Genomic DNA, 26,919 nt, shown 5'->3' with positions numbered 1-26,919 from the left:
ATTCTTGGCAAGAGACCCACATCCTGTTCACTTCACCTCAATTTAGATTGGGAGTTCAAGGCTCCTCCAGAAAAGGCAGAAACTGCCCCCTCCTTGCAGCCCCCTCCCTCTGGTGGGGAGGGGAGCGGATTCTCCAGTCCCGGGCTGGCAATGGAATGTTGTGTCGTTGGTTGCCCAGGCAACCAAGGCCTGCTGGGTGGCTGCCTTCCGGGAGTACTGAGCGTGCAAACCGTCCTTCAGAAGCCCCCAGGGTCTCCTAGACTTGTGCAAAATTCCAGAAAGCAAGCAAGCCCGGGGCAACCACAGGAGAATGGCAGTGCCCTGGGAGGAATATTTCCAACTGGTTTTGGAAGAGAAACTGTCTACGTGAGTGGTGTGCGGGGTGCACTGAGAGGCAGGCAGGACGGGTGGGCAGGAGTGGGTGGGTTGGCCCCTTCCTTCCCCCCTGTATCCTGGCTTCTTTGGGCAGTTCTTGGTGGGCGTTTATGGCCCCACTTCCCAGAGAAAGACATTGAGGCTTGAAGGAAATGGCAATTTTCCCAAGGTCTCAGGGGTAGTTAGGGCAGAGCTGGGTCAATAATCCAGGGCTCTGATCTGTGCCTGAGCCCCACCCCTAGCTGATACCCAGTTGAGATGAAATCATTTGACCCAAGGTGGGAAGGAATTACTCTCGTACCCTCTCCCTGCAAACTACATTTTAGAGGAAGATTGGAGGAAGCTTGTCCGCCTTGTTCAGCACTGTGGCTGGAGGGGGTCCCAACTTCAGTATCATTTCATATATCATTATATATATATATATATTTTGGCTGTGCGGCATGTGAGATCTTAGTTCCTCTACCAGGAATCTGACTGCAATGCAGGAGACCTGGGTTCAATCCCCGGGTCTGGAAGATCCCCTAGAGAAGGGCATGTCTACCCACTCCAGTATTCTTGCCTGGAGAATTCCATGGATGGAGGGGCCTGGTGGGCTCCCGTCCTTGGGGTCGCAAAGAGTCAGACACGACTGAGTGACTACTGCTTTCACGTTCACCAGGAGTCAAACCTGCGCTTTCTGCAGCGGGAGTGTGGACTCTTTTTTAAGATGTATTTATTTAGTTATTTTGATTTTTTTTGGCTGTGGTGGGTCTTTGTTGCTGCACGTGGGCTTTCTGTAGTTGAGGTGAGTGGGGGCTGCTCTTCATTGCTGTGCATGGTCTTCTGATGGTGGTGGCTGGCTTCTCTTGTTGCAGAGCACAGGCTTTAGGAGTGCAGGCTTCAGTAGTTGCGGCTTGCAGGCTCAATAGTTGTGGTGTGTGGGCTTATCTGCTCCAGGGCATGTGGGATCTTCCCAAACCAGGGATCAAACCAGTGTCCCTTGCATTGCAAGGCATATTCTTAACCACTCGATCACCAGGGAAGCCCAAGTGTGGACTCTTAACTTAGGGGAGTCCCCCAACTTTAGTCTCAGAGTCAGTAAAACGGGAGGGTTTCCCCTGGACCAGAGCTGGGCAAGCCAAGGGGAATGATAGCACATCCCTCCTGCTTCCAACACAGCTGACCCTGCGGGGCTGGGTCCAGCCTCTCCTCTCTCCTGGGAGCCTGGCTCCAGATCTCAGTCTCCTAGACCCTACCCCACAGAGATCAACCTGCAACTCAGTCTCAACTTGGCCTTACGGAAGAGCTGGCCTCCCTGCTCCCCACTCAGCCTGCCATCAGCAACAACATCCTTCCAGCATCGAGGTTCCCCGTTGAACTCCTCTCTCACCGCCTCGTCACCCCATCTGCTCTGCTCTCCAGTGGTATCCAGAACCCACCGCTCCTTACCTCTCTACGGAGCCACCCAGACCAGAATCACATCCTCTCCACATTATCCTGTGATCTGTCCTGCGCCCCCTGAAGCTGCCCCGCCCCTCTTATTGGCCTTGCTCCCCAGAGCAGCCAGAGGGGCACCTCCTCTGCTCCAAACCCTCCCATGTTTCCCGTCTCACTCAGAGTCAAAGCCAGAGACCCCCTTCATCGCAGCCCACAGCAGTCTGACCCTCATAACTTCTCTGATCTCAATTCCCATCACTCTGCTCCTCCCTTCCTTCCCACCACACTGGCCTCCTGGCAGCTCCTTCTACATACCAAGGTCCTTCTCTTGGGGTCTGGCACTGACTCTTCCCTCAGCCTAGAATCTGTTCCCTGCAACATCCACATGGCTCCCTCCCTCTTCCCCTTCAAGTCTCTGCTCAAATATCCCTTTCTCAGAGACTTGTCTATATCCCTATTGAGAGATTTCCTTTAGTCTGCTGACTTTTTCATCTAAGTCCCTACCATGTCCCAGCATAGTTTATTTTTATTATTATTATTTTTTGGCTGCACCACACAGCATGTCAGACCTTAGTTTTCTGATCATTAGTCAAACCTGCACCCCATGCTTTGGAAGCCTGGAATCTTAACCACTGAACTGCCAGCAAAGTCTCTGAAAGTGTGCAAGTGAAAGTGTTAGTTGCTCAGTTGTGTCCAACTCTTTGTGACCCCACGGACTGTAGCCAACCAGGCTCCTCTGTTCACGGGGATTCTCCAGGCAAGAATACTGGAGTGGGTTGCCATGTTCTCCAGGGGATCTTCCAGACCCAGGGTTCGAACCTGGGTCTTCCACATCTCAGGCAGATTCTTTACCATCTGAACCACCAGGAAGTCCATGGAAGTCCCTAGCATTGTTTGTTGTTTGTTAGCTTTCTTTTCTGTGTTCCCCAGTGGGATGCCAGTTCCTGGAGACCAGGGATCTGCCTGTCTTGACCAAGGCTGCACCCCCCAGTGCCAAGAACAGTGCTTGGCACAGAGTAAATTCTCAGGACAATTTGCTGAATGAGTAAAAAGTTCCACAGCCAGGAGGTGGCTAATAGAGGCATGTTAGGCATCATTGGAGAATTTGGGGGCCCTACCTCTTGCCTCCTTTACCCCCACTTCCTTTTGCCCCTCCAGGAAGATCCCGGAGCAGAACATGGACCACGTTCCCCCAGTCCTGCGTCTCTTGGAGAAGAGGCAGGAGCTGATGGATGCAGATCGGGGCCTTCAGGCCCAGAAGGAGGTGAGCCACTCAATGTAGTCCCTGAAACTTTTGGGGGACTCCAGACCCCTCCAAAAAAAGATGAGAAAGTGATGGAGCCTACTTATTACTACAAGGTCTGAGACAAGCCACTGTGCTGAGCCTTGCTTTCCTCATCTGTCAAATGGGGGTCAAATGAGATCAGTGGTTGGTGCAAATCAATGTGCACTGAGCAGCTACTGTGTGCAGGGTATGCCCTGGGATCTAGACGTCTCACCACAGTCCCTGTCCTCATGGGCTCACAGCCTAGAGAAGAGAACAGACAAGTGTCTGGGTAGTGACTGCTGTGAGGGAGGAAGCACTGAGCAGGGATGTCGGGAGCCCAGAGATAGCCCCTGTCTCTACACAGGGGTGGTCACAGAGGACTTCCTGGAGGAAGTGATGTCTTAAGGATGGCTGAAGGGCAAGTCAGCTTCTCCAGCAAAGAGGGATAGGGTGAAAAGGGAGAAACACACAGAGGGGACAGCATATACAAAGACAGGAAGGTGAGGACAAAACACAGGTGGGTAAGGGTCTGGAAAACAGTGTCGAAGGAGACAGGGTGAGCTGAGGCCTGAAGGAAGAGCAGGGATGCTGACATGCAGGGGCTACTGGAGAGAATTTGGGCTTCATCATGGGTACTGGGGGGCCACAGGTAGATATGAGCCAGGGTGCAGCAGCAAGATCAAGGGCAAAAGATGAGCAGAGTTAAATATGAACCTGAAAGCGCTGGATGACTTGAAACCCCAAACACACACAGATACCCACTGCTTACCCGCCAGGTGTTCGAGACCACAAAGGCCTCCCTGAAACAGCGATGGGAACAGTTGGAACAGAAAGAGCAGGAGCTAAAGGGGTCATTCATCCGCTTTGAAAAGTTTTTGCAGGTATGTGGAGACTGGTGGGGGGAGGCAAGGCAGAGGTCACAAAGTCACAATCCTATAGGAGCCAGACAGGTCACAGAAACTTAAAAAGTGGGTTTACCCAATTCAAAAGAATAAAATAAGACCATCTGCAGCAACATGGATGGTTGTCATACCTAGAGATTATCATACGTACTGAAGTTAATCAGGCAGAAAAGGAATATTGTATGACATCCCTTATATGTGGAATCTAAAAAGAAATCATACAAATTAAATTACTTGCCAAACAGAAAGAGACTCACAGACTTAGAGAAGGAACTTATGGTTTCTGGGGAGGCAGGACAGGGGGGCTGGCGGGCAGGTGGAAATGGGTGGGGAACGGATAGTTAGGGAGCTTGGGATGGACATGTACACAGTGCTATATTTACAACGGATAACCAACAAGGACCTACTGTATAGCACAGGGAAATTTGCTCAGTGTTATGCGGCAGCCTGGATGGGAGGAGAGTTTGTGGGAGAATGGATACATGCATGTTTTATGGCTGAGTTTTTTCGCTGTTCATCTGAAACTATCACAGCATTGTTAATCCGCTATACTCCAATACAAAATAAAAAGTTTTGTTTTGTTTTTCAAGTTGGCTTACCAATATAAAAGGGACCGGTGGGAAATACGCACTGCCTGAAGCATTTTAGAAAGCGTGGGAGAGGAGTGAGGGACCGAAAAGATTCTAGTTGAATTTGGCCCGCGGGCCATCTGTTTGCAACCCGTGACTCTACGTGTGAGTATTGGGACGGAGTGGCTGCGGCGAGCTCTGCAGGCTGCCAAGTCTTGAGGTCGTTGTCTTCTCTCCATCCCCCTATCCCAGGACGCCGAGGCCCGGCGCAGCCGCGCACTGCGGAGAGCCGAGGAGGAGCGGCACCTGGCGGGCCGCCGGGAGGCAGAGGCGCTGAGGCTCCGGGCTCAACTGGCCGAGCTGCAGCGGGAGCGCGCGCGGCTGCAGCGCGGGCTGCAGCGTCTGGAACCCTGCGCACGCCTGCTGGGGCAAATGTTGGAGCTGTTGCCCGAGGTGAGCGCCCTGCGGGAGGTTTTGGGGTTCAGTGTCACGTGCAGCCCCGACGGCCTCAAGGACGCCTTTGGAAACTGAAGCGCTGACTGTATGTCGGGAGTCACCACTTACTGAGCACTAACTGTATGCCAGGAACACGCTTTGTTCTTGAATTCTCCCTAAGGTCTAGTGAAGTGAATCTTACTGTCTACCCCATTTTACAGACGGTGCAACTGAGACTCAGAAAGATAACCTACTGAAAGACACATATGCAGGTGGGGGAGGGGGAATCCAGGAACTCGGTATTAGTTCAATGAAACAATGAATTAACATTAATCACAGGCAGTGAAACTTAGCTGGGTTTAGCGGTAGAGGTGGGTAGTGAAAGTCGGTTCAGTCGTATCTGACTCTTTGCGACCCCATGGACAGTCCAAGGAATTCTCTAAGCCAGAATACTGGAATGGATAGCCTTTCCCTTCTCCAGGGGATCTTCCCAACCCAGGGATCGAATCCAGGTCTCCCGCATTGCAGGCGGATTCTTTACCAGCTGAGCTACAAGGGAAACCCAAGAATACTGGAGTGGGTAGCCTATCCCTTTTCCAGCAGATCTTCCCAACCCAGGAATCGAAACGGGGTGGGGAGGGGCGGGAGTAACTTAACTCTTAGGGCGCAGGGATGTGTGATGCCCTCATTTCACAGCTGGGCTAAGGAGCAGCGGGGTTTGAGCGTGGGGAGGGGAGGGGAGGGGGCCGCAGGCGCTGTGAGTACCCACTCCCGACCTCATCCCAGTTCCAAGAGGTCCCCGAACTGGTGGCGCGCTTCGACGGGCTGGCGGACATGCAGGCGGCGCTGAGGCTCACGGAGCGCCAGCGGCTCGCGGAGCTGGAGGAGGCGCGCGCGCGGCTGCAGCGGCTGCGGGACTCCTGGCAGGACGAGCTGCTTCTGCAAGGCCAGCGGCGAGCGCATCTCCTGGAGCGACTGGAGTCGGCGCGGGAGCGCACGCTGCACTGGGTACCGAGGCCGGAGGAGGTGGGCGTCCGGGACCCCAGGCTCCCACCGCCGCGAGGAGAGCCAGGGTTAATAAGAGATGCGGCAACACTACTTTCATGGGCGTTTTTCCTTGAGAGAGCCTATCGGGATCTCACTTGTGGGAAGCAGAGGGGAATGGGACTCCAGGCCGTCTCAGGCCGGCTCACACCTTAATGGGGCAGGGGGCGGGGTGTTCTCCAGGAATCCAAGTGGATTCAAATCCAGAACACGGCGGCTGAGAAGACCTTGCTTCTGGGGCGCACCAGGATGGCAGTACTCAATATGTACCACCTGGTGTGTCAGCATCAGAGACGGCCACCCGCCCTAGACGTCGAGGACACCGAGGGGCAGCTGGAGCAGGTGCGGACCCCTCTGCAGCTCACCTCCAGGCCCCCAACCTTTGGGAACATACGGTGCCTGTGATCACACCTTCTCTGGGTTGAGCATGACCCTCTGTCTCTGTGATCAGAGCCAAGTCTCCTAGCGGTATGGCTGCCTAGGCCCCTGCCTGGGAGCCTTGGATTGGTCTCGACTCTGCTGCAAGGACAGAAGGAAGCTGGACCATCTCTGGCTCTCAGCGGCCTCACGGTGCACTCAGCCAGGGTATATACTGATGGATACAGTACATTTATACCAAGAGTTCATTTTAGGATCAAACAGCGCAAGCAAGTGACAACATTGATAAAACCAGGAGTTTTTTAAATTAGTTCCTGACCCTCTGGCTCCTGCATGGACAAGCCTTAGCTTCCCCTGGGGAGTGTGAAGACAGGGCTGTACAGTGGTTTTTCTTTCTGCACAATGGCATCACAAAGGTCACTGTGTCCAAGATGCCCGGTTTTTGTATTCACTCAGGTTTGTAAGGTGGTAGAACACGTGACCTGGTTTACACTGGAGGGAGGGCGTTTCTAACGTTTGACCCTTCTGTTGGATTCTAGTGGGTCCTCAAAGCACAGCCCCTGTGAGAAGTGGAGGAAGCAAAGCAAGGCACCCCACCCTTGCCCCAGCCCATCTCACTCCCGTCCTGTACTCAGAGGCCAGAATTCCAACCAAATGCCAAGAACTGGATCCCCAGAGCCTACCTTAGTGCCACATCCTGAGTCAGGCAGATTCATGTGTACACCACTGTTCTCTTAAGTGCGGCCCAGGTACCCCAAGGGACAAAAGAAGACTCTAGGAGGGACAGAGGCTCGGTATGAAGTAACAGGCAAAAGCCAGTCCCTTTTCAACCAACCTCTGATCTTTCCAAGGAGAAAGGTTCAGTGGTGTTGGGGGGGTGGGGGTGGTGACAATTATGCCTTTAATGCCCGTAATGACCCCTGGTCTCCAGGGCCTGGGACTCACATCTATTGGGGGCAACTGTAGCTGCCAGAATTCAGTAACCTGGTTTCATTTGCATTGTTATTCTTCCAGTTACCCCCACTTATGACAAGGAGTAACTTAATCTCTTTCCACTTTTGGTGGAGACATAGTTTCCTTGTCAGATGTTTATTTCAGTGACAAAGGTGAAGGAAGAGCCCAAGGTAAGAGTACCATCACGTTCTAGGTCTTGGCACTGGATCCATGGGTGTTCATTAAACTCGTATCAATAAACAGCTTAATGTAAACAAAATAAAGGAGAAGATGAGAGTAGATCATACACTAATGAACATGACTGATCGAACTAAAAAGAAAAAAAAAGAACTGATGTAAGTGAAAATACGAACTCAACTATAATACAGGTGATAGCCAGCTAGAAAACCGAAAAGTACCTGTGAATGAATTGCTTGGGAGGCTTTGATTGAGATGTTGGACTGAGGCTTAAAAAACCCAGAAGGGTTTAGACCAGGTTCACTGCCCCTGGGGAGCCAACATCACTGCTATCTAATAGAAGTCTCTATCTCCCACCCCTGCTTTGCATCCTCTGGTGTTTTAAGAGGTGGGGACTGGACACTCAGGAGCTGGGATCTGACTCTGGCTGTGTTGCAACCCCAGGTGAAGCTGTCCATTCTGGACCTCTCCGCCATGCTGGCCGGACTCCGTGAGGCTGAGTCCGCCGCCCCCACCTCCTAACCCGACCCAGGTGAGCAGTGGGAGAGGGACCCCTCGAGGGACCCAGCTGGAGGACAGGGGAGCCGCACATTTCCTGTGGGGTGTGGGCTGAGTGGCTCTCACCAGAAAGATGGGAGGGCTGTGCCCGCTCAGATGGCAGTGGGGTGTACACAAGAGGCACAGAGCAAGTACTAAGTAAATGTGAGCTACCTGGGGCCCCCAAACCACATCCAGCATGTGGCCTGGTACCTGGTCCTCCCTCCCAGGGCAGTGGGGGCATTTAAGCCAGCTGATGTTTGTCAGGCTGGAACGGGGCCTGGCACAAAAATTCAGGGAAATTCTAGATGAGCGTTTGGTAAGTAAAGTAAAATAAAGGACCAGCAAGAGGGTCACATGTGGACACCATTCCCAGGGCGTCTGCTCACAAAGGCTCCTCCACTATGGACTGGCGCTAAGGGATGGCCAGTCTGAGAACCCAGCTGCAAGATGCAGCCCATGACCTTCACAGGGCCCCCAGGAGGGGCTTGAGGAGCATAGGGCTTGGAGGAAGGCAGAGGTCAGGACAGGTTTTGACCTCTGGGTATGCGGTGCACTCTTCGCAGCCAAGAGGAGCACTGTATGCTCAGATCCTTGACCCCACATCGCATCTGCCTCTCACCATCCAGTCCCAGCTGCAAGCCTGTTCTGGTGGGAGGAAGGGACCCAAGGGCCAATTTCAAGGTCCTCAAACCCCGGCAACCTACCCATCCTCTGAGCCTGACTTTTTTCATCAGCAAAGTGGAGACATCAGCAGAACCCACACAGGACCCACCCACACGCTCTCATCTCGTCGGCACTCCAGCTGGAATTCCAGCACCCTGGTCTGTCCCTTCCAACTCCTCAAGCAGACTGTGCTCCTGGTCCACTGGAGGTGCTCAATAAAGGTTTATTACATTAAAAATACATCACTGGGCCTCAAGCACTCAGGGCTCAAACCCATGGGGCCACCACCTCTGAATCTGAGAAACTGAAAAACAGCAGCACGAAAAGCAGCAGCAGCTGAGGTGCCAGCTCAGGTTGTGGCCTACCTGGCAAACTCCTATGAACCCTTCAACACCCGACTCAAATGTGTCGTCTTAGGCAGAGGCAGCTGCTGTCCCTCTGTGGCTGTGCGGCACTCCTTTGCATGGACCAAGGGAGGTCCCCCAGCACCCAACTCAGGGCCAGGGACACAGCGGTACATGGGGAACGCTGCTGATGCCCACGCCTGGACCAACGGAGGAATCGCGGGGCTGTGTCACCTTCTTACATCCTCTTCCTCATCTTGCCCTTCTTGGAAGGGGCACCCCGGCCAAAGGCGCCCTGCTGCAGCTCCTGGGCTCGGCGCCGGTTGCGGGCAGAGAGCTGCTTCAGGCCCCCACGCTGCAGGAAGCGCATCTTCTGGGCTCGGCGCCGCTGCTTCAGGATCTGCTGCTTGGTCTTGAGCTCTGAGAGCACGCGGCCTGCGGGGGTGCCAGGGGTGCGGGGCTGGGATGCACCTGCTGGGACAGAGATGCCAGGAGCTCAGCTTTTGGGTCGACTCCCAATGTCTTCTCCTCCCAGAAGCCTCCCAGGTGTTCCCCTGTCCCCACTCCCATTCTGTGTTCAAGCCCCAGCATCTGGCAGGTGGTAACTGCTGAATAAGGCTTAAGTAGTCTACTGTAATGGGCAACAGCATGGACCCTCTAGCGCAAACTGCTGGGTGCAAATCCCAGCTGTGATCTCATGGACAATGACATAACTTCTCTGTGCCTCAGTTTCCCCGCCTGTGAATTATGAATAGCATCTACCTCCAAGGTCCCAGAGAGACGTAAATGAGTTATTATGTGTGCAGTGTTCAGAACAAGGCCTGGTCCACAGTAAGACTTCCTAAGTGTAACTATCACAATCAGAAATCACTCAACAAAGGCTTTTCAGCACCTCCTCTAGGCTGGGCACTGGGGACCCAGGCAGGCTCCAATCCCTGTCTCTATGGACTGTAATGTCTAGGCTGTAGCTTAATCTTCTTCTGGCAGGAGAGAAATCAGAGGTCAGTGAGGAGAAGGGACTTGTCCATGGTCACTCAGCCCCAGCCCACTCTCCCAGGTCTCTGGGAGGGCACTTTACCCCTTGCCCAGGGCTTCCCTGGTGGCTCAGAGGGTAAAGCGTCTGCCTACAACGCAGGACACCCGGGTTCAATCCCTGGGTAGGGAAGATCCCCTCCAGAAGGAAAAGGCAACCCACTCCAGTACTCATGCCTGGAAAATCCCATGGACGGAGAAGCCTGGTAGGCTACAGCCCTTGGGATCGCAGAGTCGGACACTACTGAGCGACTTCACTTTCACTTTTTCTTTACCCCTTGCCCACTTTAGTCTGTCACCTGCTGCAGGACCCAGGCCACGCCAAGAGGACCAAGTACCCGAGTTGACCAAATGTACTACTTGGCAGCCTGTATTTTAAGGACGACCCTCCCAGGGCTCTCACCTTGCCCTCGGCCACGCTTCCCACCTCTTCGCTCTGGGCCACGGCGGTCAAAAGTTCCTTCTTCTTCTGAGTCACGATCATCGATTTTCTGTTTCTGTTTCCACTTTTGGTAGCTGGGGGGCTGCATTAAGGAGGCTGCTTGCGGCATGGAGATGCCCTTGGCACTCCTGGGGTTGACCATGCTCCCCTCCCCAACCAGGACACAGCCCTTACCTAAAAGGGGTTTGGTGGGTGAATCCGCTCGACTCCGCCCCCTCCCTAGCCCCCACCTATAGGAAGCTGGGGTGGTTGAGCTAGACCACGCCCTTCCTGGCCCCGCCCCCCACCTACAGTGGCTGTGCTGAAAGAGCTTGGCCCCGCCCCCTCTAGTCCCGCCCTCCAGGATACAGGTCCCGCTTGTAGGAGCTGCTGATGTAGCGGCCACTCTCGGTCTTGATCTTTTTCTTGTCCTCTTGTCCTGACTGTCCCACAAACCGCTTCTTCTTCCGATCCCTGTGGGAGGAGTTGGGAGGTGTGCCGCAGAGGGAGGTGGCCCGCTTCCCCTCCAGGCCTGTGTCTCTCTGACCCCTCATCGGGTTGTTGGGAGGATTCAAGGAAAGCGGCATGCCCGCGTCTGGCATGCAGCAGGTGCTCCGTTAAGGCCCGTTCCTTGCCCTTCCTCACCATTCCCTGGCATCCCAGGCCTCCAAAAATAGTGTATGTTGGGGGGGGGGGGCGGGATGTCTGGGGATTAGTCCAACCTAGGAGTCTGGGTCAGGGGCATGGGCCCCCTGGGGGGTTCCCAACCCCCCACTTTACCACCTCCTGGCTCTGTGACCCTGGACTAAGTCACATCACTTCTCCAAACCAGATTTCTAGTGGGCAAACTGGGTCATGAGCCCCTGTCTAGAAAGACTAGCCCCCCAGAACGGCAGATGGGGTCAAGACCCCTGTAGGGCATGACCACATGGGGACTGGCGGGTGGGGGGTGACATAATTCCTGCTCTAGGGGATCAAACGGGAGTCAGGACAGTCAGGGGGTCACACGCCTGTTGTGGGGACCAAGTGGAGGGCAGGTGGGCATGGGAGGGGTGTGCCGGCTGGCTCACTCACCACCTGAGCTGCTGCCGGCCCCTGGTCAGGCTCTGGGCTTCGTCTCCCATCAGGTCCAGCGCTGCACCAGCCACCTGCTGCTCGAAGGCGCCCCCGTCCCCGCCAATGCTCAGGCTGCAGAGGGGGGGTGGAGAGACACCCTGAGGTTGGGAGGGCGGCCCAAACACCCACCCCACTCCACCCCCGCCAGGACCAGCAGCCACTCACCCCCGCTCGCTGTCAAAATCCTTGGGCCGGTAGGGGATGTAGAATGCCTGGTCCCGCTGGCGGGCCTCCTCCCTCCGCCTCTTGGCTCCTCGTTGGGGTCCTGGCTGCTGCCGCTTCCGGCCGACAACTTCCGTGAAGACGTCCTGGCGGACAGAGGCCCAGCGTCACCTGCAGCCCCCAGGGAGCAAACTGGCCTCCCCACCTGCCAGCCCAGCTGGGGTCTAGGGCCAGGAGCTTCCGGGACCCTCCATGTCCTCATCAGGACCCAAGCACCAGCAGAGGCAGGACTGGCAGGGTGGGGGCGGGCAGGATGCCGACCAGGGTGAGCCCCACCATGTGCCAGGCCCAGCTCAGGCCCCCAGTCACACGACTAAGTCCCCCATCCCTCTGTGGGTGGCCTTGCTCTCTATGACATGGACTAGTCCGGGGGTCTTCAAGTGTATTTTTTGCCTACTGGACCCTCTCTCCACATCAAGCATTAGAAGAGCAGGCCCAGGGCCCTACCCACCAGGTGAATGGGACACCCTGGTTCCCCAGCCTTGCCTTTGGCCACGAAGGCCCAGTGCCTGACCCTGCCCGAGTCAAGCCTCCGCTGCTGCCAACCCGGCCCCTTCCCACCTGCCCAGACCCTAGGCTGAGACAGGCGATGATGACAACGCCACGGCCACCTGGGCCTGTGGGAACCCTCCACGTGCCGTCTTCAATCTGCCCAGTGGACCCAGGACTGTGTACCGCGGTCACGTGGCTACAGTGCCCTCGTCTACCAGATTCCAGAAATGAACTTTCCTGAGATTCACTTGGCAGCAAAAGCGGACCTGAGCCAACAAGAGGCTGTGTCTGTCCCCTCGGCGTGGGGACCAGCCCAGTGCACTGTGGAAACTGAAGCATTTCATGGCGGTGACACCCCAGACCCTGCTGAGGGTGTGACGTCATCCACAGGGGACCCACCGTAAAGACTCTGAGTCCTAAAACACACCTGGGCCCCCTGGGCTTCAGGCAAGGGATGGTGGACAAGACCACAACCCCATCCTGTAGATAGGGAGGCTGGGTCTGGGTCACTGGTTTCCTCAAATGTCAGAGGTGAGACTGGGATCACTGCCTCCACCCCTAGCAATGGCTCAAAGCCCTGAGGTCAGCCCCACGGGCTGCTGGGACTTGACCCTCCTTTCCCCACCCCCAGGCCAGACTCCAGGGTCCCCAGGGTGGGGCCTGCACCTCTACACTCTCTCCTGCCACCTCCTCCTTCTCAGGCTGCTCCTCCTGCGGTGCTGGGAGGCTCGGGGTTGGGCCCGCCGGGCCCTCCTGCCGCTCCTGCCGTCCCTGCTGGAAGCTGGCGATGGCTTTGCGGTCCTTCTCCCGCTTGGCGCGCATCACCTGGCTGCTCAGGTCGCGGCTGGAGGCATTGATCTCAAAGATGGTCTGTAGCGGGGGGACACCCAAGGCCTTCACCCACTGGCCGCTTCCTCCCCAACTCCAGCCTCCCCCACTTGTTGTACTCTCTCTGGTATTCCTCCCAGTTCCCTTCCACTCATTCCTGGCTTTTCACAATTACGGAGGGAGGCCCAGAGAAGGTGAGTAACAGGCCTAAGGTCACACAGCTGGGACACGCTAGATCTGGGATTTCAACCTAAGTTCACTGGATCCCAAACCAGTGCTTTTAACCATGCAGGTTTCCAGCTCCTTTTCTCCTTTTCTCCTCCAGCTGGCAGGCCTTTCCTGCTTTTGTGGGCATCTCCCATAGACAAAAGACACAGGAGGCATCCCAATGGGAGTCAGGAGATAAGAGCTATTGAAAGCCAGCTCCTCTAACAGGCCTAGGACGTCTCACTGACCTCTACGAGCCCCAGTCTACCCATCTGTATGGAAGGCCTGGAAAACGTGCTGTGTACCAGCAGGGATGGCTTCGAAACAAGCAGAACCTTGGCTCTAGGGATGTTGACACAGCTAGAGCCGCAGATTGAGAGGATTCCCTGCTCGGGTCCTGCTGTGGGGTCAGGCGCTCAGCCAGACCCGGGGCCCACACTCACCGCCCGGGAGCGGTAGTTCCTGATGCTGTCCACCAGCCTGAGCCGCTGCAGCTCCTCCTGCTGGAAGCGAGAGCCTGGCAGGAGGGAAGGAGAGAGGCATGAGGTCCAGTAGGTTCTGCGGGGTCCACCTCACACCCGCCTGACACAGGGACTCACTGAAGAGCGGGTGTAGGCCCAGCCCGGCGAGGTCCAGCTCCTTGGCCCTCTTGATGGACTCGGGCGAGGGCGCCGGCCGTGAGCGCACATACTGCTGCTGGGCATTGTTGGCCACGCGGCTCAGGCCCCGAAGCTCCAGCGATGCCTCCAGGCTGGTCCGCAGGCCGCAGTCCTCGTCGTCCACCACGCCCTGCGGCACCCGGCCCAGTACGCCATCCCCGCCTTCCGTGCCTGCCGCCCGCCAGGAGCCCCAGTCAGAGGCCGTCCTCTGCCCGCGGCCCCTTCCCAGCCCTGCTCTGGGTCCTGAGTCACTAAAATCAGCCCCACAAGGGAAACCATCACTTATCAAGTGGCTCCGCCTGTTTTTATAAATACAGGTTTATGGATCACACCCGCCTCTACTCATGTCTGTATTATCTGTGGCTAATTTCACTCTACAAGGCCACAGACGAGGAGCTGTTGGGCATCAGGTGACCTGCAGGGCCCAAGATGTTTACTATCTGACTCTTCAAGTGAAAGTGTGAGTCGCTCAGTTGTGTCTGACTCTTTGCGACCCCATGGACTGTAGCCCACCAGGCTCCTCTGTCCATGGGATTCTCCAAGCAAGACTACTGGAGTGGGTTGCCATTCTTTTCTCCAGAGAATCTTCTTGACCCAGGGATGGAACCCAGGTCTCTTGCATTGCAGGCAGATTCTTCACTGCCTGAGCCACCAGGGAAGCCCTTGCTGCTGCTAAGTCACTTCAGTCGTGTCCGACTCTGTGCAACCCCATAGACAGCAGCCCACCAGGCTCCCTCGTCCCTGGGATTCTCCAGGAAAGAACACTGGAGTGGGTTGCCATTGCCTTCTCCAATGCATGAAAGTGAAAAGTGAGAGTGAAGTCGCTCAGTCATGTCCGACTCTTAGCGACCCCATGGACTGTAGCCTACCAGGCTCCTCTGTCCATGGGATTCTCCAGGCAAGAGTACTGGAGTGGGGTGCCATTGCCTTCTCTGGGGAAGCCCTTATCTGGCTCTTTATCTGTCTTTCAAATACAGACATCTTTCCCTGGGGTCAAATCCCAAGCAGGACAGTGTGGCCCACCTCCACCCTCTGTCCACATCATGAACTCCAGGGGGACCCAGTCCTGCTCCAGCTTCTACTCACCTGAGGGCTCCTCAGGGGGACGGGCAAGGGTCAGAGCACGGCCCAGGAACAGGTGCAGGTCCAGCAGGTAGGGGACCTCGTCGGGGGCCACCAAGGAGTAGGCCGTGCCACTTCGGCCGGCCCGGGCCACGCGACCTGCAGGGGAAGGTGGTCAGACGGAGACAAAGGCAAAGGACCCCAGAGCCAGCACTAGTCCCACGTGCCCAGCCCTAAGGGTAGAGCCACGCCATGGCCCCACCTGACTGAACAATGTCCCACCTATGAAGGGGGCAGGGCAGTGAGAGTCACTGGGGCTACCTGCCCGAGAGGTTGTGAGCCCACACGGTGCCCTGGGACGTCAGTAGAAAAAGATGCAAGAGAGACTGCCCTGGCGGTCCAATGGTTAAGAATCCGTCTTGAGATGCAGAGGACAGGGGTGTGATCCCTGGTGGGGGAACTAAAATCCCACACGCCACAAAGTAACTAACTGAGCCCGTGATCCGTGATGCCGTGAAGACCCTCGGTGCCACAGCTGAGATCCAACGCGGCCAAATAAATAATCAATAAAATTTAAAACAAATAGACGCAAGACACTGCTTTTCATCCGTATCAGAGGTCTTCAGGCATTCCCACTACGGGTGATTTTTCCCAGAGAAATAACCCAGGGTGCAAAGATTCAACTGCAGGGACCCCATTCCCTCTGTCGGAAGAGCCGCAAACCAGAAATCACTTAAAAGACGTAAGGACAGAAAGTCAGTTAATTAGCTGATTATCACCTGGGATGTGTACTGCACAGCTGAGGAAAGGGGCTGCACACTGCAGTCTGTGGCCAAATCCAGCCCCAGCCTAACTGTGTAAATAAAGTTTTATCAGCACACAGCTGTGTTCCTTCATTTACAAATTGTCTGAGGCTGCTTTCAGGCTACCAGGGCTGAGATCTGGAACAGACTACATAGCTCCAGAGCCTAAAATATTTACCATCTGGCTCTTTACAGAAACAGTTTGCCGACCCCGGTCACAGAATGGTGTTAGATGATGAATGGAAAACATGCCTGATGTACACAGAGGTAAGAAGAAGGTTACAGGCGAGAACAGCCAGTGTGGGGACTTCCCTGGTGGTCCGGTGGCTAAGACTCTGCACTCCCAATGCAGGGGGCCTGGGTTCAATCCCTGGCCAGGGAACTAGATCCCACGCACCACGGCTTAAAGTTGATGTACCACAACTCAAGATCCCACATGCCACAACTCAAGACCCAGTGCAGCCAAATAAGTAAGTAAATAAAAATAAGTTTGTTTGTTTTTTATTTAAAGGAACATTCAGTGTAAGTCTATTTTTGTGTTAAGTAAGTCCATGGAGAACATGACACTTTGGCTTGTTTCTGCATCTTGCAAAAACCATGTCACCATGTTTGGAAGATTTTGTTTGTGGTGGTCTGATTCACACTGCTGGTCATGTAGCACACGAGAAATTCCCTTTGGGGTTCTGAGATGCCTCAAGGGACGTGCAGGGCCAGCCCTCCCAAAGCAACAGAATCAAGGGTACAGTACGCAGCCGCCAACGGGGAGACGAAGCTGGAGACCCAGGTGGAGGCTCCCTTGCACCCCAAAGGTCCGCCCACCATGGATGGCTGGAATTTACCCATTCGACAATGTTCAATTACATGCAAGACAACTGAAAGAAACCAGCCCACCAGAAGCTTCTCTCACACTAACTTACTTAATTTACTTGTATTTATAAATATAACAAACATATTTATGAGTTAAAAGAAGAAAAAAGGAAGTAGGCTGATGGTTGCCAGGGGCTGGAGAGGAGGAAGAGGAAGTTAGATTAATGGGTAGAGGGTTTCAGTTTGTTAGGACAAAGATGCTCTAGATAAAGAAGGTGCGTGACGGTTACACAATGTGATGGTCCTTGATGCCACTGAACTTACAGCTGAAAGTGGTTAACGTGATCCCTCTATGTTTATGTATATTTCACCAAAATTTGAAAAAAAGAATCCCAGACACCCCACTTTGCTACCTGTGTGACACCTGGCTAGTTCTGAACCTCCCTGCCTCGGTTTCCTCATCTGTAAAGTGGGGCCAGTGTGGCTGGTACCCACTGCACAGGGTTGTTGTGAAGACAAAAGCAAGCAGAACACCTGGACCAGCACCTCACATGACGAGCACCTGTGGCCGCCACATCACAGTGGGGGTGGGGGACTTCCAGGAGGGGAATGTCCTGCCTTCTAGGTGTTCTGCTCCATTTTCAAATTTTGCTTCAACATGTGGGTGTGGGCTGCCCTGGGTGGGCTGGCCAGGCCTGACAGGCTGCCTGGATAAAGTGGAGAGTCAGGAGACCCTGTCCGCAGTTGATGGAGCAGGAGGCAGATGGGTCAGGCTGCTGTGCAAAGGTTACAAAGGTCCCCAGGAGTTTTAGGAAGAAGACTGTAGGGAAGAGGGGTCGCATCATCAAGGACCCTGAAGGCAAAGAGAAGCAGAGGACTGGGGAGCCCAGAAAACTCGGGAGCATCACCTCCTTAAGAGTCTGAGGCTGCCTGACAGATCCGCTCCCCAGAGAATCTGATTGATCGGTCCCCTCCTTGGGCCTTGGTTCCCCACCAGGAGTGGCAGGACTCGACTCCTGCACCCTCAGTCCTTGCCGGGACTTGGCGCCCCCGCTGGGGTCCGGTCCAGCCGTGGGCTCCTTACCCACGCGGTGCAGGAAGAGCTTGCCCTTGGCGGGGAAGCTGTAGTTGATGACGTTGTCCAGAAGTGGGATGTCCAGGCCCCGGGCGGCCAGGTCAGTCACGATGAGGGCCGAGCACTTGCCGTGCGTGAACCTGGCCAGGTTAATCTTGCGGGCTGTCTGGTCCAGCGCGCTGTAGATGTGGGCACAGCTCACCCCTTGGGTTGCCAGCAGCTGCTCGGGGTGAAGACCGGAGACAGGGAGAGGGGTTAGACACAGTGGCAAGACCACGGGCTCTGGAGTCGGGTGCCCTCAGTTTGAACCCCGGTTCCGCTGGGTGACCTCGGTTTGGTATCTTCATCAGTATAAATGGGACTCGTATCACCTCTCACCTCTGCAAGGTGGTTTGAGCGTCAAAAAAACATGACACGTGCAGAGAGGTCTCCCTCAGGGAGGCTGCAAGTGCTACTGTAAGACACACACGTCTCCTCCTGAGTCACTAACAGGCTGTGTGGCCTCGCCCAACTTTCCTAACCTCTCTGCGCCTTCACTGTCTTCTATGGAATGGGGAGAGTACGTTTCCTCTCTGAAATTTTGTTAAGAGGATTAAACGAGCTAATACACACAGTGCTGAGAACAGGGCCCACAACACAGGAGGCACTGTTAAAGTGGTAACTGCTCTTTAAAAATGATGATTTTGGTTTTATTCATCAGTGACTCCAGCAGCCATACAGAGGAAGCCCCGTGAAACGGTGTCACGTGAGTGAAACCCAGTGACCTGTGTCCTCAGATAACGCACTCCAGGTGTGGCTGACCCGAGGTGGCTGCACTGACTCGGGCCCGGGCAGCCTTGGGGGCTGGAGGACTCGCTCCCCAGGAGGGTGACAGGTGTACACGTGCAGAAAAGCTGCTCACGTAAGATTAGCGCTCTTCATACAGCTTACAGCATGCAGGCTATCTTTCAATTTAAAAAAGAGAAACACGGGATACCAAAAACCTGCAGAAAAATGATGCGACAGCTGAGACACACTGCAAAACACCCGGGATGCAGCGACGACTATTAGAGATGAATCAAGACTGGGTGTGAGTGATAACTGATAACTGATAATGAAAGTTCATTATGCTATTTTCTGACTTTGGTATGTGTCTGAAACTTTTCATGTGTGTGTCTGTCTCTGTGTGTGTATTTGCGTGTGTCTGTGTGTGTGTTCAGTCACTTCAGTCGTGTCTGACTCTGCAACCCCATGGACTGTAGCCCACCAGGCTCTTCAGTCCATGGAATTCTCCAGGCAAGAATATTGGGAGTGGGTTGCCTTTTCCATTTCCAGAAATTTTTCGTAACATCTTCAAAGAATTAAAAAAAATGGACAGAGCGCTGGCCAGGCCCAAGTGCCGCTCTGGTGCTGCTCTCTGGTGGCCGAATCCGGAACTGCAGCTCCGAGCTGGCGCTGGAGTAGGTGCTGGTCCCCAGGACCAGAAGGAGGGGATGGGGGCGTCCCTGCTCACCTCGCTGAGATACTCCGCGTGGTGCTTGGTGGCCACAAACACGACCGTCTGGTCCTGGGGCCGCACCACGTTGCGCAGCAGGTGGAGCAGCACCGCGGCCTTGGCATCCTCCCGCACCAGGAAGAAGGAGGTCTGTGGAGAGAGGTTACTTGGGTTGGCTCGCGGGGTCGGGGTGGGGGGGGGGGGTTCCTGACCCCGCGGGCCGGGGGAGGGGCACGGGCAGAGCCTCACCTTGAGCTGCTCATTGAGTTTAGAGTCCACATCTAACCGGATGAGCACGGGCTCAGTCAGGCCTGCGGTGGGCAATGGAGGAGGATGGGCGGGGAGTTGCTGAGAGTCAAGACTGCCCACCCCCACCACCCCCCAGGTACTGATGAGTTTCCCAGCCCCCAGCCCCGCTCCTGCGGCCCCCTCACCAGCTCGGGCGAACTCCACCAGCAGCTTGGGCAGTGTGGCAGAGAACAGGACAGTCTGGTGGCCCCCGGGGAGGCGGCCGATGATTTCCTGGAGCTGCTCTGCGAAGCCCATTTCAAAGAGCCTGGGAGGGCAGAGGGCAGGGCAGGGTCAGGAGAGGGGCTTCCATTCCAGTGAGTTCCAAACCTGTCATCCTGCCCTCATTGCTCTCTGTCACGGACAGATGCTTCTGGAACTCAGATCCCTTTTTCTCTATTTGACAACCTTATCCTAAGCAGTCATGACCTCGGTACGTTGGGCCTGGTCTCAGTTATGCTTTATTTTGTTTTGGCTGCGTTGTGCGGCATCCAAGATCTTGGTTCCCTGACCAGGGACCAAATTCATGCTCCCTGAATTAGGAGTGCAGAGTCTTAACCACTGGACCACCAGGGAGGTCATTGTTCAAATAAATGATACCAGCCCTCACTCTGGCTCAGGCATGGTTCTATATGAATAAAACTTCCCCTGTGCGCACTATTTTATCCCCACTTTGTAGCTGAGGCAGGCCACCAAGGCCCACGGACCCTCAGGGATCTGCCCAAGTTCACAGAGCTGGGATCAGCTCCCACCCCTGTCTGGCTCCAGTCTGTGCTCAGCCTTGTGCTACTTTTTATCTCTGAAATCATGTGTTTGTTGTTTTACTATTCTTTTCAATATTCCTAATACAAAAGGAGAACTGTTACTCTCACATGACCTGCAGTCTGTGGCCCACTTTGGAGAAACACTGCTTTAATCTGGGCTGCGTAGGTCTCTCCTGGCAGAGCCCTCCCTCCTGGCCAACCCTGACACAAGTGCCCGGGAATGCTCCTGCAGCCTTACCTGTCGGCCTCATCGAATACCACGTACTCCACACTCTGCAGCTTCAGGTTCATCTCCACAGCCACATGCACCAAGCGCCCAGGGGTAGCGATGATTCTGGAAGTAGTTGTGCCGGCCAGGTCACCCGGGTCCAGGGTCACCAGCATAGCCCTCCTCTCACTCCCCAAGCCCTGGCCATTGGGGAAGGGACCCCAGAGCCTCATCCCCAGCCCACAAACTCACATGTCGGGATTTTCGTGCAAGGCTGCAAACTGGTCTTCCATCCTAGGAAGAAGAGAGGATGTCTGTCAGCTTGATTGAATAGGTTTCTTTTGTCTCTCTCCCTTCCCATCTCCAAATGCCTAGATGAGTCCCACACCCTGATCCCAGGGTTGGAACTGGGGGAAAGCTATTGCTGAGATGCTAGGCAAAACCACTGCAGGGACAAGGACTATAAGTTCAAACATACAAAAGGACTGCTAACAACAAAGTTCTCCAACGAGAAGGACTCAACCATAGAATCCATCTCTTCCACTCGAAATGTTCAGATCGAAACAAAACTGCCTTTGACCCACAGCACCACCTAGCAACTAACCCTGGAACTCCCAGCTCCACCTGGAAGCAGGTTTCCTGGATCTCTATGTCCTTGTTCTCAAACTGTTTAAGCACACATCCCTAACTTTAGTTCTCCTCTGAAAACACCTTGGGACACCTGTAGGAGCCTGGAGGCAGAATTCTGGGCCAGGTCCAGCTTATGGAGGTTATTTCTGACAACCACAGCAATAGAGATCATAAATTATAATGTAGGCAAAAGAGCACTGAAAAGAAAAACACTTTCTCAGTAAGAATCAAGAGTGACCGGTGACAGTGACATCCTGAGAGAATAAAGAAGGGGCCGCCCTGTGAGGGAGAAAATGTGGGACGGGGCAGGGACGCTAATCTTAGCTCTACTTCCAGACCACCGTGTGGCTCTCTGGGCCCATCACTTCCTCAGTTGGCTCATCTGTAAAACAGGTGTGGTGCCTGTTACCTCAAAAGGACGGTATAAGCACATCAGGGAAAATATAGTGTTTTGTAAATTTGAGCTATCACAAACGCCCCCTTGATTTGTGCGCATTCCACCTGAAACAGCCCCAAATCAAGCATATTAAGACATGGGTGACCCTGGTGCTTCCAGCTCTCCTTTAGGAACACCAGAACCTGCGTCTGAGTTGTGTGGGAAATTTCTTTCGGTATTTTACTGTATGTTTCCCCTTGCTGGTATTTCAGGAACGTGCAGAGACGTTGCTGTTATTAACAAGCAGCACAGGCTCTGTCCATCTGATGGGGAGGCCCAGGCAGGCTTGCTTTGGGGGCCACCATGCAGGGCACCTAGGGGGCTCTTACTTGTCCCCACCCAGGATCAGGGCAGTCTTGAGGCCAGTGAACTTGCCAAGCTGTGGAGAGACAGAGAGAGAGAGAGAGACTGAGAGCTGGTGATGGGAGCTGAGGCTTCCCTGTTGGCTTGGTGGTAAAGAATCCCCTGCCAGTGCAGGAGACAAGGGTTTGATCCCTGATCGGGGGAGATACCCTGGAGAAGGAGATGGCTACCCGCTCCAGTATTTTTGCCTGGGACATTCCATGCACAGAGGAGCCTGGTGGGCTACAGTCCATGGGGTCGCAAAGAGTCAGATACGACTGAGCAACTGACATGCGTAAGGATGGGAGTTGACCCCGCCCACTGAGGCCTCGCTGACTGGTCCCAGCTCAGTCTAGCCACCCTGTCCCCCGCCCGGACACACCTCCTTGGTGAACTTCATGGTCTGCAGGGCCAGCTCTCGGGTGGGCGAGAGGATGAGGGCACGGGCCCCAGTCTGGGCGCTGTGGGTCTTGAGCCTCTCGAACATGGGGATGAGGAAGCAGGCGGTCTTGCCGCTGCCCGTCCGGGCCATTGCCACCACATCCTTGCCGTCCAGGATCATTGGGATGGTCTGCAGGGGAATGAGCGGGGCAGGGGAGGGGTCAGTTCCTGCACCCATGAACCACGTGATCCGGAGCGTCAAGTCCTGGGGCATCTCAGCGGAAGGGGCGGGGCCTGTCTCCCAGCTCTGCTCCCACTCTTGTTAAAGCCGGTGTGCACAGCTCCAGGGATGAGCGGCCGTTACCCCCAACCCTTTCAACCTTTGGGACACCTCTCTTCCGGTTAAGCCAGGTTCTACCTCCCCGTCTGGTCCTCCTCCTCAGGATCCCAGAGAAACGCTGTCTCCCTCTTGGCTAAATGTCTGAGGACAACTATCATGAGATGACAGTGGGTGATGATGGAGTGTCTGTGAGCTGTCGGGGCAGGGACTGAGCAGGGAGAAGCTTAAGTGGCAAAGATGCCCCGAGTCGAGCATCTGCCCTGCTGGCCCTGACTTTTCTCCACTTGTGAATGGGGAAGCTCGTGGGGCTTCGGCCAGAGTAAGAGGGGACAACAGATGTGATGGCTGGGACAAGGGGAGAATGTCAAGAGGCCAGATGGACAGGTAGAGTTGGCATCCCCTCCTTGTGACCCGCAACAGCATCCCCGCCCCGTACCTTCCTCTGGATGGGTGTCGGCACCTTGTAGCCCTTCTTCATGATGCCTTTGAAGACTGGGTAGCTCAGGCCTGGGAAAGACACAGGAATGGCCAGGGGGCTGGAGAAGCCCCTATGACACATGGCTGAAAACTACATAGGACAAATGACTGTCGCATAAACAAATAAACAGCAAGAAAAAAAGAAAAGCAATAGAACAAAGCTGATGGATTAATAGAGACTGAGAGGACAAGTTTACTGATTGTGGGGTATGAACTGCATTTGGATTCTGACATGTACACTCAATGCCGTGGGCTTCCCTGGTGGCTCAGACAGTAAAGAATCTGCCTGCAATGAAGGAGATCTGGGTTTGATCCCTGGGTCTGGAAGATGCCCTGGAGGAGGGCATGGCTACCCACTCCAGTATTCTCACCTGGAGATTCCCATGGACAGAGGAGCCTGGTGGGCTACAGTCCATGGGATCATAGAGTCAGACATGACTAAGCAACTAATACATATATATGTACATACATAATGCCGTGAGACAATGGGGGTCTGAACACTGACGGGGCCTGGGATGACACTGAGGAACTGGGTTTGTTTTAGGCAGAGGAGGTCCTGCATCTCTTGGAGGCTGGTGGGAAGTATTTAGGGACAGGAGATGACTTGTTTCTTTGCCCAGTTCTCTATCTGGGTGACTGTCTTTTTCTTATTGATTTATAAAAGCTCTTTATATATTAAGGTTATTAGCTCTTTGTCACACAGTTGCAAATACATTCCAATACAGCATTTACTTTAACTTAGCCTACAGTGTTTTTTGGCTTTTACACATGTCTAATTACCATTCAACCCCCAGATATCTTTGCCTGTTCCTGCAACAGCATCACCCCGAGTCTTGCCCTAACTGTTCTCTCATTCTGTCAGGCCCGCTGCCCCCATAAGAAGGCCGTGACTGGCTTGGAGATTATCTGCTGCCTCCATCCACCCAAGCCTACCACAGTGCAGAGTCTGGAACAGATCACGGAGGCCATGATGACCCCTGTGGCTCCCCTGACCCAAGTTCCCAGATGCCTGGCTCACCCACCCATGGACTGGAAGCCTCCTGATTTCTTCTTCTTCTTGTTCTGAGCTCGCACCATCTCCCGCGTGTCTGGCTCCACGTCCGAGGTGCATTCCGAGGTGGGGAAAGTGGGTAAGGGTCTGCCAGGTCCCAGCTGGGAGGGAGCAACAGAGAAGCAGCATCACTCCAGGTACAGTCAGACCACTGGGGACTAGGGAAGGGGGCTGTCCTGCTGCCAGGCCCCTCCAACTAGCCCTCATTCAAGGTGTTGATGCTCCTGTGAGATCACGTGACTTCTCTGCTAAAGGGCTCTCCTTTGACTGAACAAAGACAGGGCAGCGGGTCTGAGAGTAGGCTCTACAGACAGACTGCCTGTGTTTCAGTCTCAACTTTGTCACTTGCAGCTGTGAAACCTCAGGCCAGGGACTTCCTCGCCCAGAGCCTGTGTTCCCCAATCACAAAAATGGGGATGAAAAGAGCATATGCCTTATAGGGTGTTGGGAAGACTAAATGGGTGTGTGTAAAGCTTAGGACAGTGCCCAGATGGTGGTACCATCATCATTATCATCCAGACTAGTTATTCAGAGCCCTCAAAACTTTGGGAAGCCAATCGAATCATCTATTATGAAGGAGGTACCAGACTTTTCCAGTCTGTCCTGCACCTGTCTCCCTCACACCCTTTCTGATCATCACTCCTCCCCAGATCTGGTCTCTCTCATTCCTGGCTTCCTCTCTCTGCCACCCACTTGTTCTAGCACAATTAAATCATACCCAGACACCTCCTCTGGGGAGCCTTCTTGGACTACAGCACTGCCTTCTTCCTCTCAGAAATAACATTTATAAAAACACTAATTCATAATAATGGCTGAAACTTATATGGCACTTACTATAAGCCAGGTGCTGTGCTGAGCGTTCGTATAAATTAATTCACTCCTCACAACAACACTGTCAAGCAGCTATTATTACTTAGTGTCTTTTACAGAGAAGGAAACTGACACGCAGAGAGGTGAAGTGATCTGGCAAAGTCACAGCCAGTAAGGGATATGAATGCTGGCTTCAGAGTCTATATTCCTCCCTATGTGCTCCTCTGTGGTCCAATACAACCCTCTAGGTCAGAGCTGCACCTGTCTTGTACAGTCCCTGACATAAGAATAATTTTTAAATCTTAAAAGATCGTAGCAAAATCAAAGTAGACAGTTGCATGACCGTCTATGACCCTGCAAAGCCTAAACTATTTACCATTTGGTCCTTTACAGGGCAAGTTTGCCAACCTACCCCTGCTCTAGACACGTGATAACAGAGTGCCTGCAACACACTGGTGCCCCAGCAATATTTACTGAAGAGCAGAATGTCTGCACACTGTCATTCCTCCTTTCCACAGTGTTTGAGGCACATAGAATCGACTACTTTCTACCCGTGCAGAAGTTGAGGCACACACAGAGAGATTAAGCAATTTCTCCCATGTGTACTCCCACAGCCGGTACAAGGGGTCGAACACATGGCTATGCCTTGGTCCCTAGTTATAGAGTACCTGCTGTATGAGGCTCGGTTGAGATGGAATAAGGTCCCCATCTGGTCCCTACTTCTGAAGAGCAGAGAGGGCTCTCTTCATATAAACGCCCACTCATTCATCTATTATACCCAGAGTCTTCTATGCCAGACATCCGCTAAGCACAAGGCTGTGAGAAACAACAGGCCTGTACAGCTCTTTTGCTCCCTTGGGGCTCACACCTGCACCGCCCCCCCCCCCCCCCCCCCGCCACCATTTGCATACACTTAGCACTCAGTAACGGACATAGCACAGGGCCTGGAGCCATACAGTCCTGGATTTGAATCCTGGCTCTCCACTCACAAGCTATGAGGTCTTGGTCAAGTTACTTCACCCCTCCAGGCTTCTGTTTCCTTCTCCGGAAAAGGAGGATAAATACTTAGCTCGCAGGGTTGATGTGGGGATTAAATGATAAGGCTTATAAAGGCTTTTAGCACGGAGCCTGCACACAGTAAGTGATCAACAGACGCGAGTTTATTATTAGTTTCCCAGAGGTTTGGGGGCATCGCTGTCTCAAAGCCACGAGGTGCAGCCTTCTCCTAATTCGTCCTCCGAAGAACCCCCAAACTCTCAAAAGTCCAATGTTCAGCACCCGCACTTTTCATTGGACGAATGGAAACCAGGATCCGCCCCCGCTGGCCAGGAAGAAGCCAATGAGAAGCGCCAGACCAAGCGTCAGCCAGGAAGGCCCGCAGGCCCCCAGCTTACCCAATACAGAGGCTTCGGGAGTCCGGACCCCGGGTGTGGAGGGTCCTGGCACACGTGCTCAGGCCGGAGGTCCTGCCCTGACCGCCCGGCCAGCCGATCTGTCCCCATCCTCAGCCGTGCCCGCTCCCCAGCTAGGGGAACTGCCATGCACCGGGCGGAGCAGGGGCTCGGGTTCCGACGTGTATCAAAGCCCTGCTCTCCCTACCTTCTGGGCCCGGGCGTCATCTTCTGCCTGGATCTCAAACTCGCCGTCCTCCGAGTCGCTGCTGTGGGACTGGGACGCCGCACCCCGGCGCTTCCGGAGCCCCTTCTTCTTCTTCCACTGGGCCATGGTAGCTCTGGACCGCGGTGCGGCCGCCGGGCGCGTGCCGGCAGCCATGCGGGCCCCGGCGCCGGGAAACGGGAGGGGGCGGAGCCCGTAGGGACATACCAACAGCGCGGCGGGGGCATCGGGGACGCCTCCACGCTTCCCCAGCTGCGTTCCCGCTCCTTCTGCTGCCTCTGGAGGCTTGATCCACATGCACGCACACATTCCC

At 54.6% G+C, this 26,919-nt stretch overlaps 2 protein-coding genes across 8 annotated transcripts; one reads left to right on the top strand and one right to left on the bottom strand.

Annotated features, from left to right (window-relative positions):
• Nucleotides 1–168: 168 nt before the first annotated feature.
• CFAP73 (cilia and flagella associated protein 73) lies at nucleotides 169–8,960 on the top strand. Of its 6 annotated transcripts, none has more exons than XM_027566663.1 (8): nucleotides 169–366; nucleotides 2,950–3,055; nucleotides 3,835–3,939; nucleotides 4,782–4,982; nucleotides 5,751–5,990; nucleotides 6,192–6,350; nucleotides 7,962–8,049; nucleotides 8,792–8,960. In XM_027566663.1, exons 1-7 carry the CDS (start codon nucleotides 311–313, stop codon nucleotides 8,037–8,039), a joined length of 945 nt encoding a protein of 314 aa, XP_027422464.1. In that variant the 5' UTR covers nucleotides 169–310; the 3' UTR covers nucleotides 8,040–8,049; nucleotides 8,792–8,960. The 6 variants fall into 6 exon arrangements, with proteins under 6 accessions (XP_027422464.1, XP_027422463.1, XP_027422466.1 ...); XM_027566662.1 differs by having other exon boundaries at nucleotides 8,621–8,960; XM_027566665.1 differs by having other exon boundaries at nucleotides 5,751–5,972; nucleotides 7,962–8,960.
• DDX54 (DEAD-box helicase 54) lies at nucleotides 7,460–26,803 on the bottom strand. 2 transcript variants are annotated; one of them, XM_027566660.1, is made up of 20 exons: nucleotides 26,589–26,803; nucleotides 24,151–24,280; nucleotides 23,088–23,158; nucleotides 22,313–22,501; nucleotides 21,918–21,967; nucleotides 20,775–20,816; nucleotides 20,553–20,648; nucleotides 19,697–19,818; nucleotides 19,512–19,573; nucleotides 19,281–19,412; nucleotides 17,798–18,008; nucleotides 15,128–15,262; nucleotides 13,982–14,212; nucleotides 13,826–13,899; nucleotides 13,014–13,217; nucleotides 11,799–11,941; nucleotides 11,592–11,705; nucleotides 10,887–10,991; nucleotides 10,500–10,612; nucleotides 7,460–9,535 (listed from the first exon to the last, which is right to left on the bottom strand). In XM_027566660.1, the coding sequence occupies exons 1-20, from the start codon at nucleotides 26,760–26,762 to the stop codon at nucleotides 9,303–9,305; spliced, it is 2,631 nt and encodes an 876-aa protein (XP_027422461.1). In that variant the 5' UTR covers nucleotides 26,763–26,803; the 3' UTR covers nucleotides 7,460–9,302. The 2 variants fall into 2 exon arrangements, with proteins under 2 accessions (XP_027422461.1, XP_027422460.1); XM_027566659.1 differs by having other exon boundaries at nucleotides 8,924–9,538.
• Nucleotides 26,804–26,919: the final 116 nt, after the last annotated feature.

The sequence above is a fragment of the Bos indicus x Bos taurus genome, chromosome 17 (assembly GCF_003369695.1).
Source record: "Bos indicus x Bos taurus breed Angus x Brahman F1 hybrid chromosome 17, Bos_hybrid_MaternalHap_v2.0, whole genome shotgun sequence".
Taxonomy (NCBI): domain Eukaryota; kingdom Metazoa; phylum Chordata; class Mammalia; order Artiodactyla; family Bovidae; genus Bos; species Bos indicus x Bos taurus.
The sequence above is the reverse complement of the archived record's forward strand: the minus strand, read 5'-3'. Positions and strand labels throughout refer to the sequence as shown.

What these genes read in the sequence shown, in the direction of transcription:
- CFAP73 (XM_027566663.1), top strand. Translation starts at nt 311, where the DNA reads ATGGCAGTGCCCTGGGAGGAATATTTCCAACTGGTTTTGGAAGAGAAA. An exon ending in TTGGAAGAGAAACTGTCTAC is followed by an intron (nt 367 to 2,949) that starts GTGAGTGGTGTG and finishes TTGCCCCTCCAG; the next exon opens with GAAGATCCCGGAGCAGAACA. An exon ending in GGGTACCGAGGCCGGAGGAG is followed by an intron (nt 5,991 to 6,191) that starts GTGGGCGTCCGG and finishes GGTGTTCTCCAG; the next exon opens with GAATCCAAGTGGATTCAAAT.
- DDX54 (XM_027566659.1), bottom strand. Translation starts at nt 26,762, where the DNA reads ATGGCTGCCGGCACGCGCCCGGCGGCCGCACCGCGGTCCAGAGCTACC. An exon ending in AGGAGGCTTCCAGTCCATGG is followed by an intron (nt 23,159 to 24,150) that starts GTGGGTGAGCCA and finishes TGTCTTTCCCAG; the next exon opens with GCCTGAGCTACCCAGTCTTC. An exon ending in ACGCGGAGTATCTCAGCGAG is followed by an intron (nt 18,009 to 19,280) that starts GTGAGCAGGGAC and finishes CACCCCGAGCAG; the next exon opens with CTGCTGGCAACCCAAGGGGT.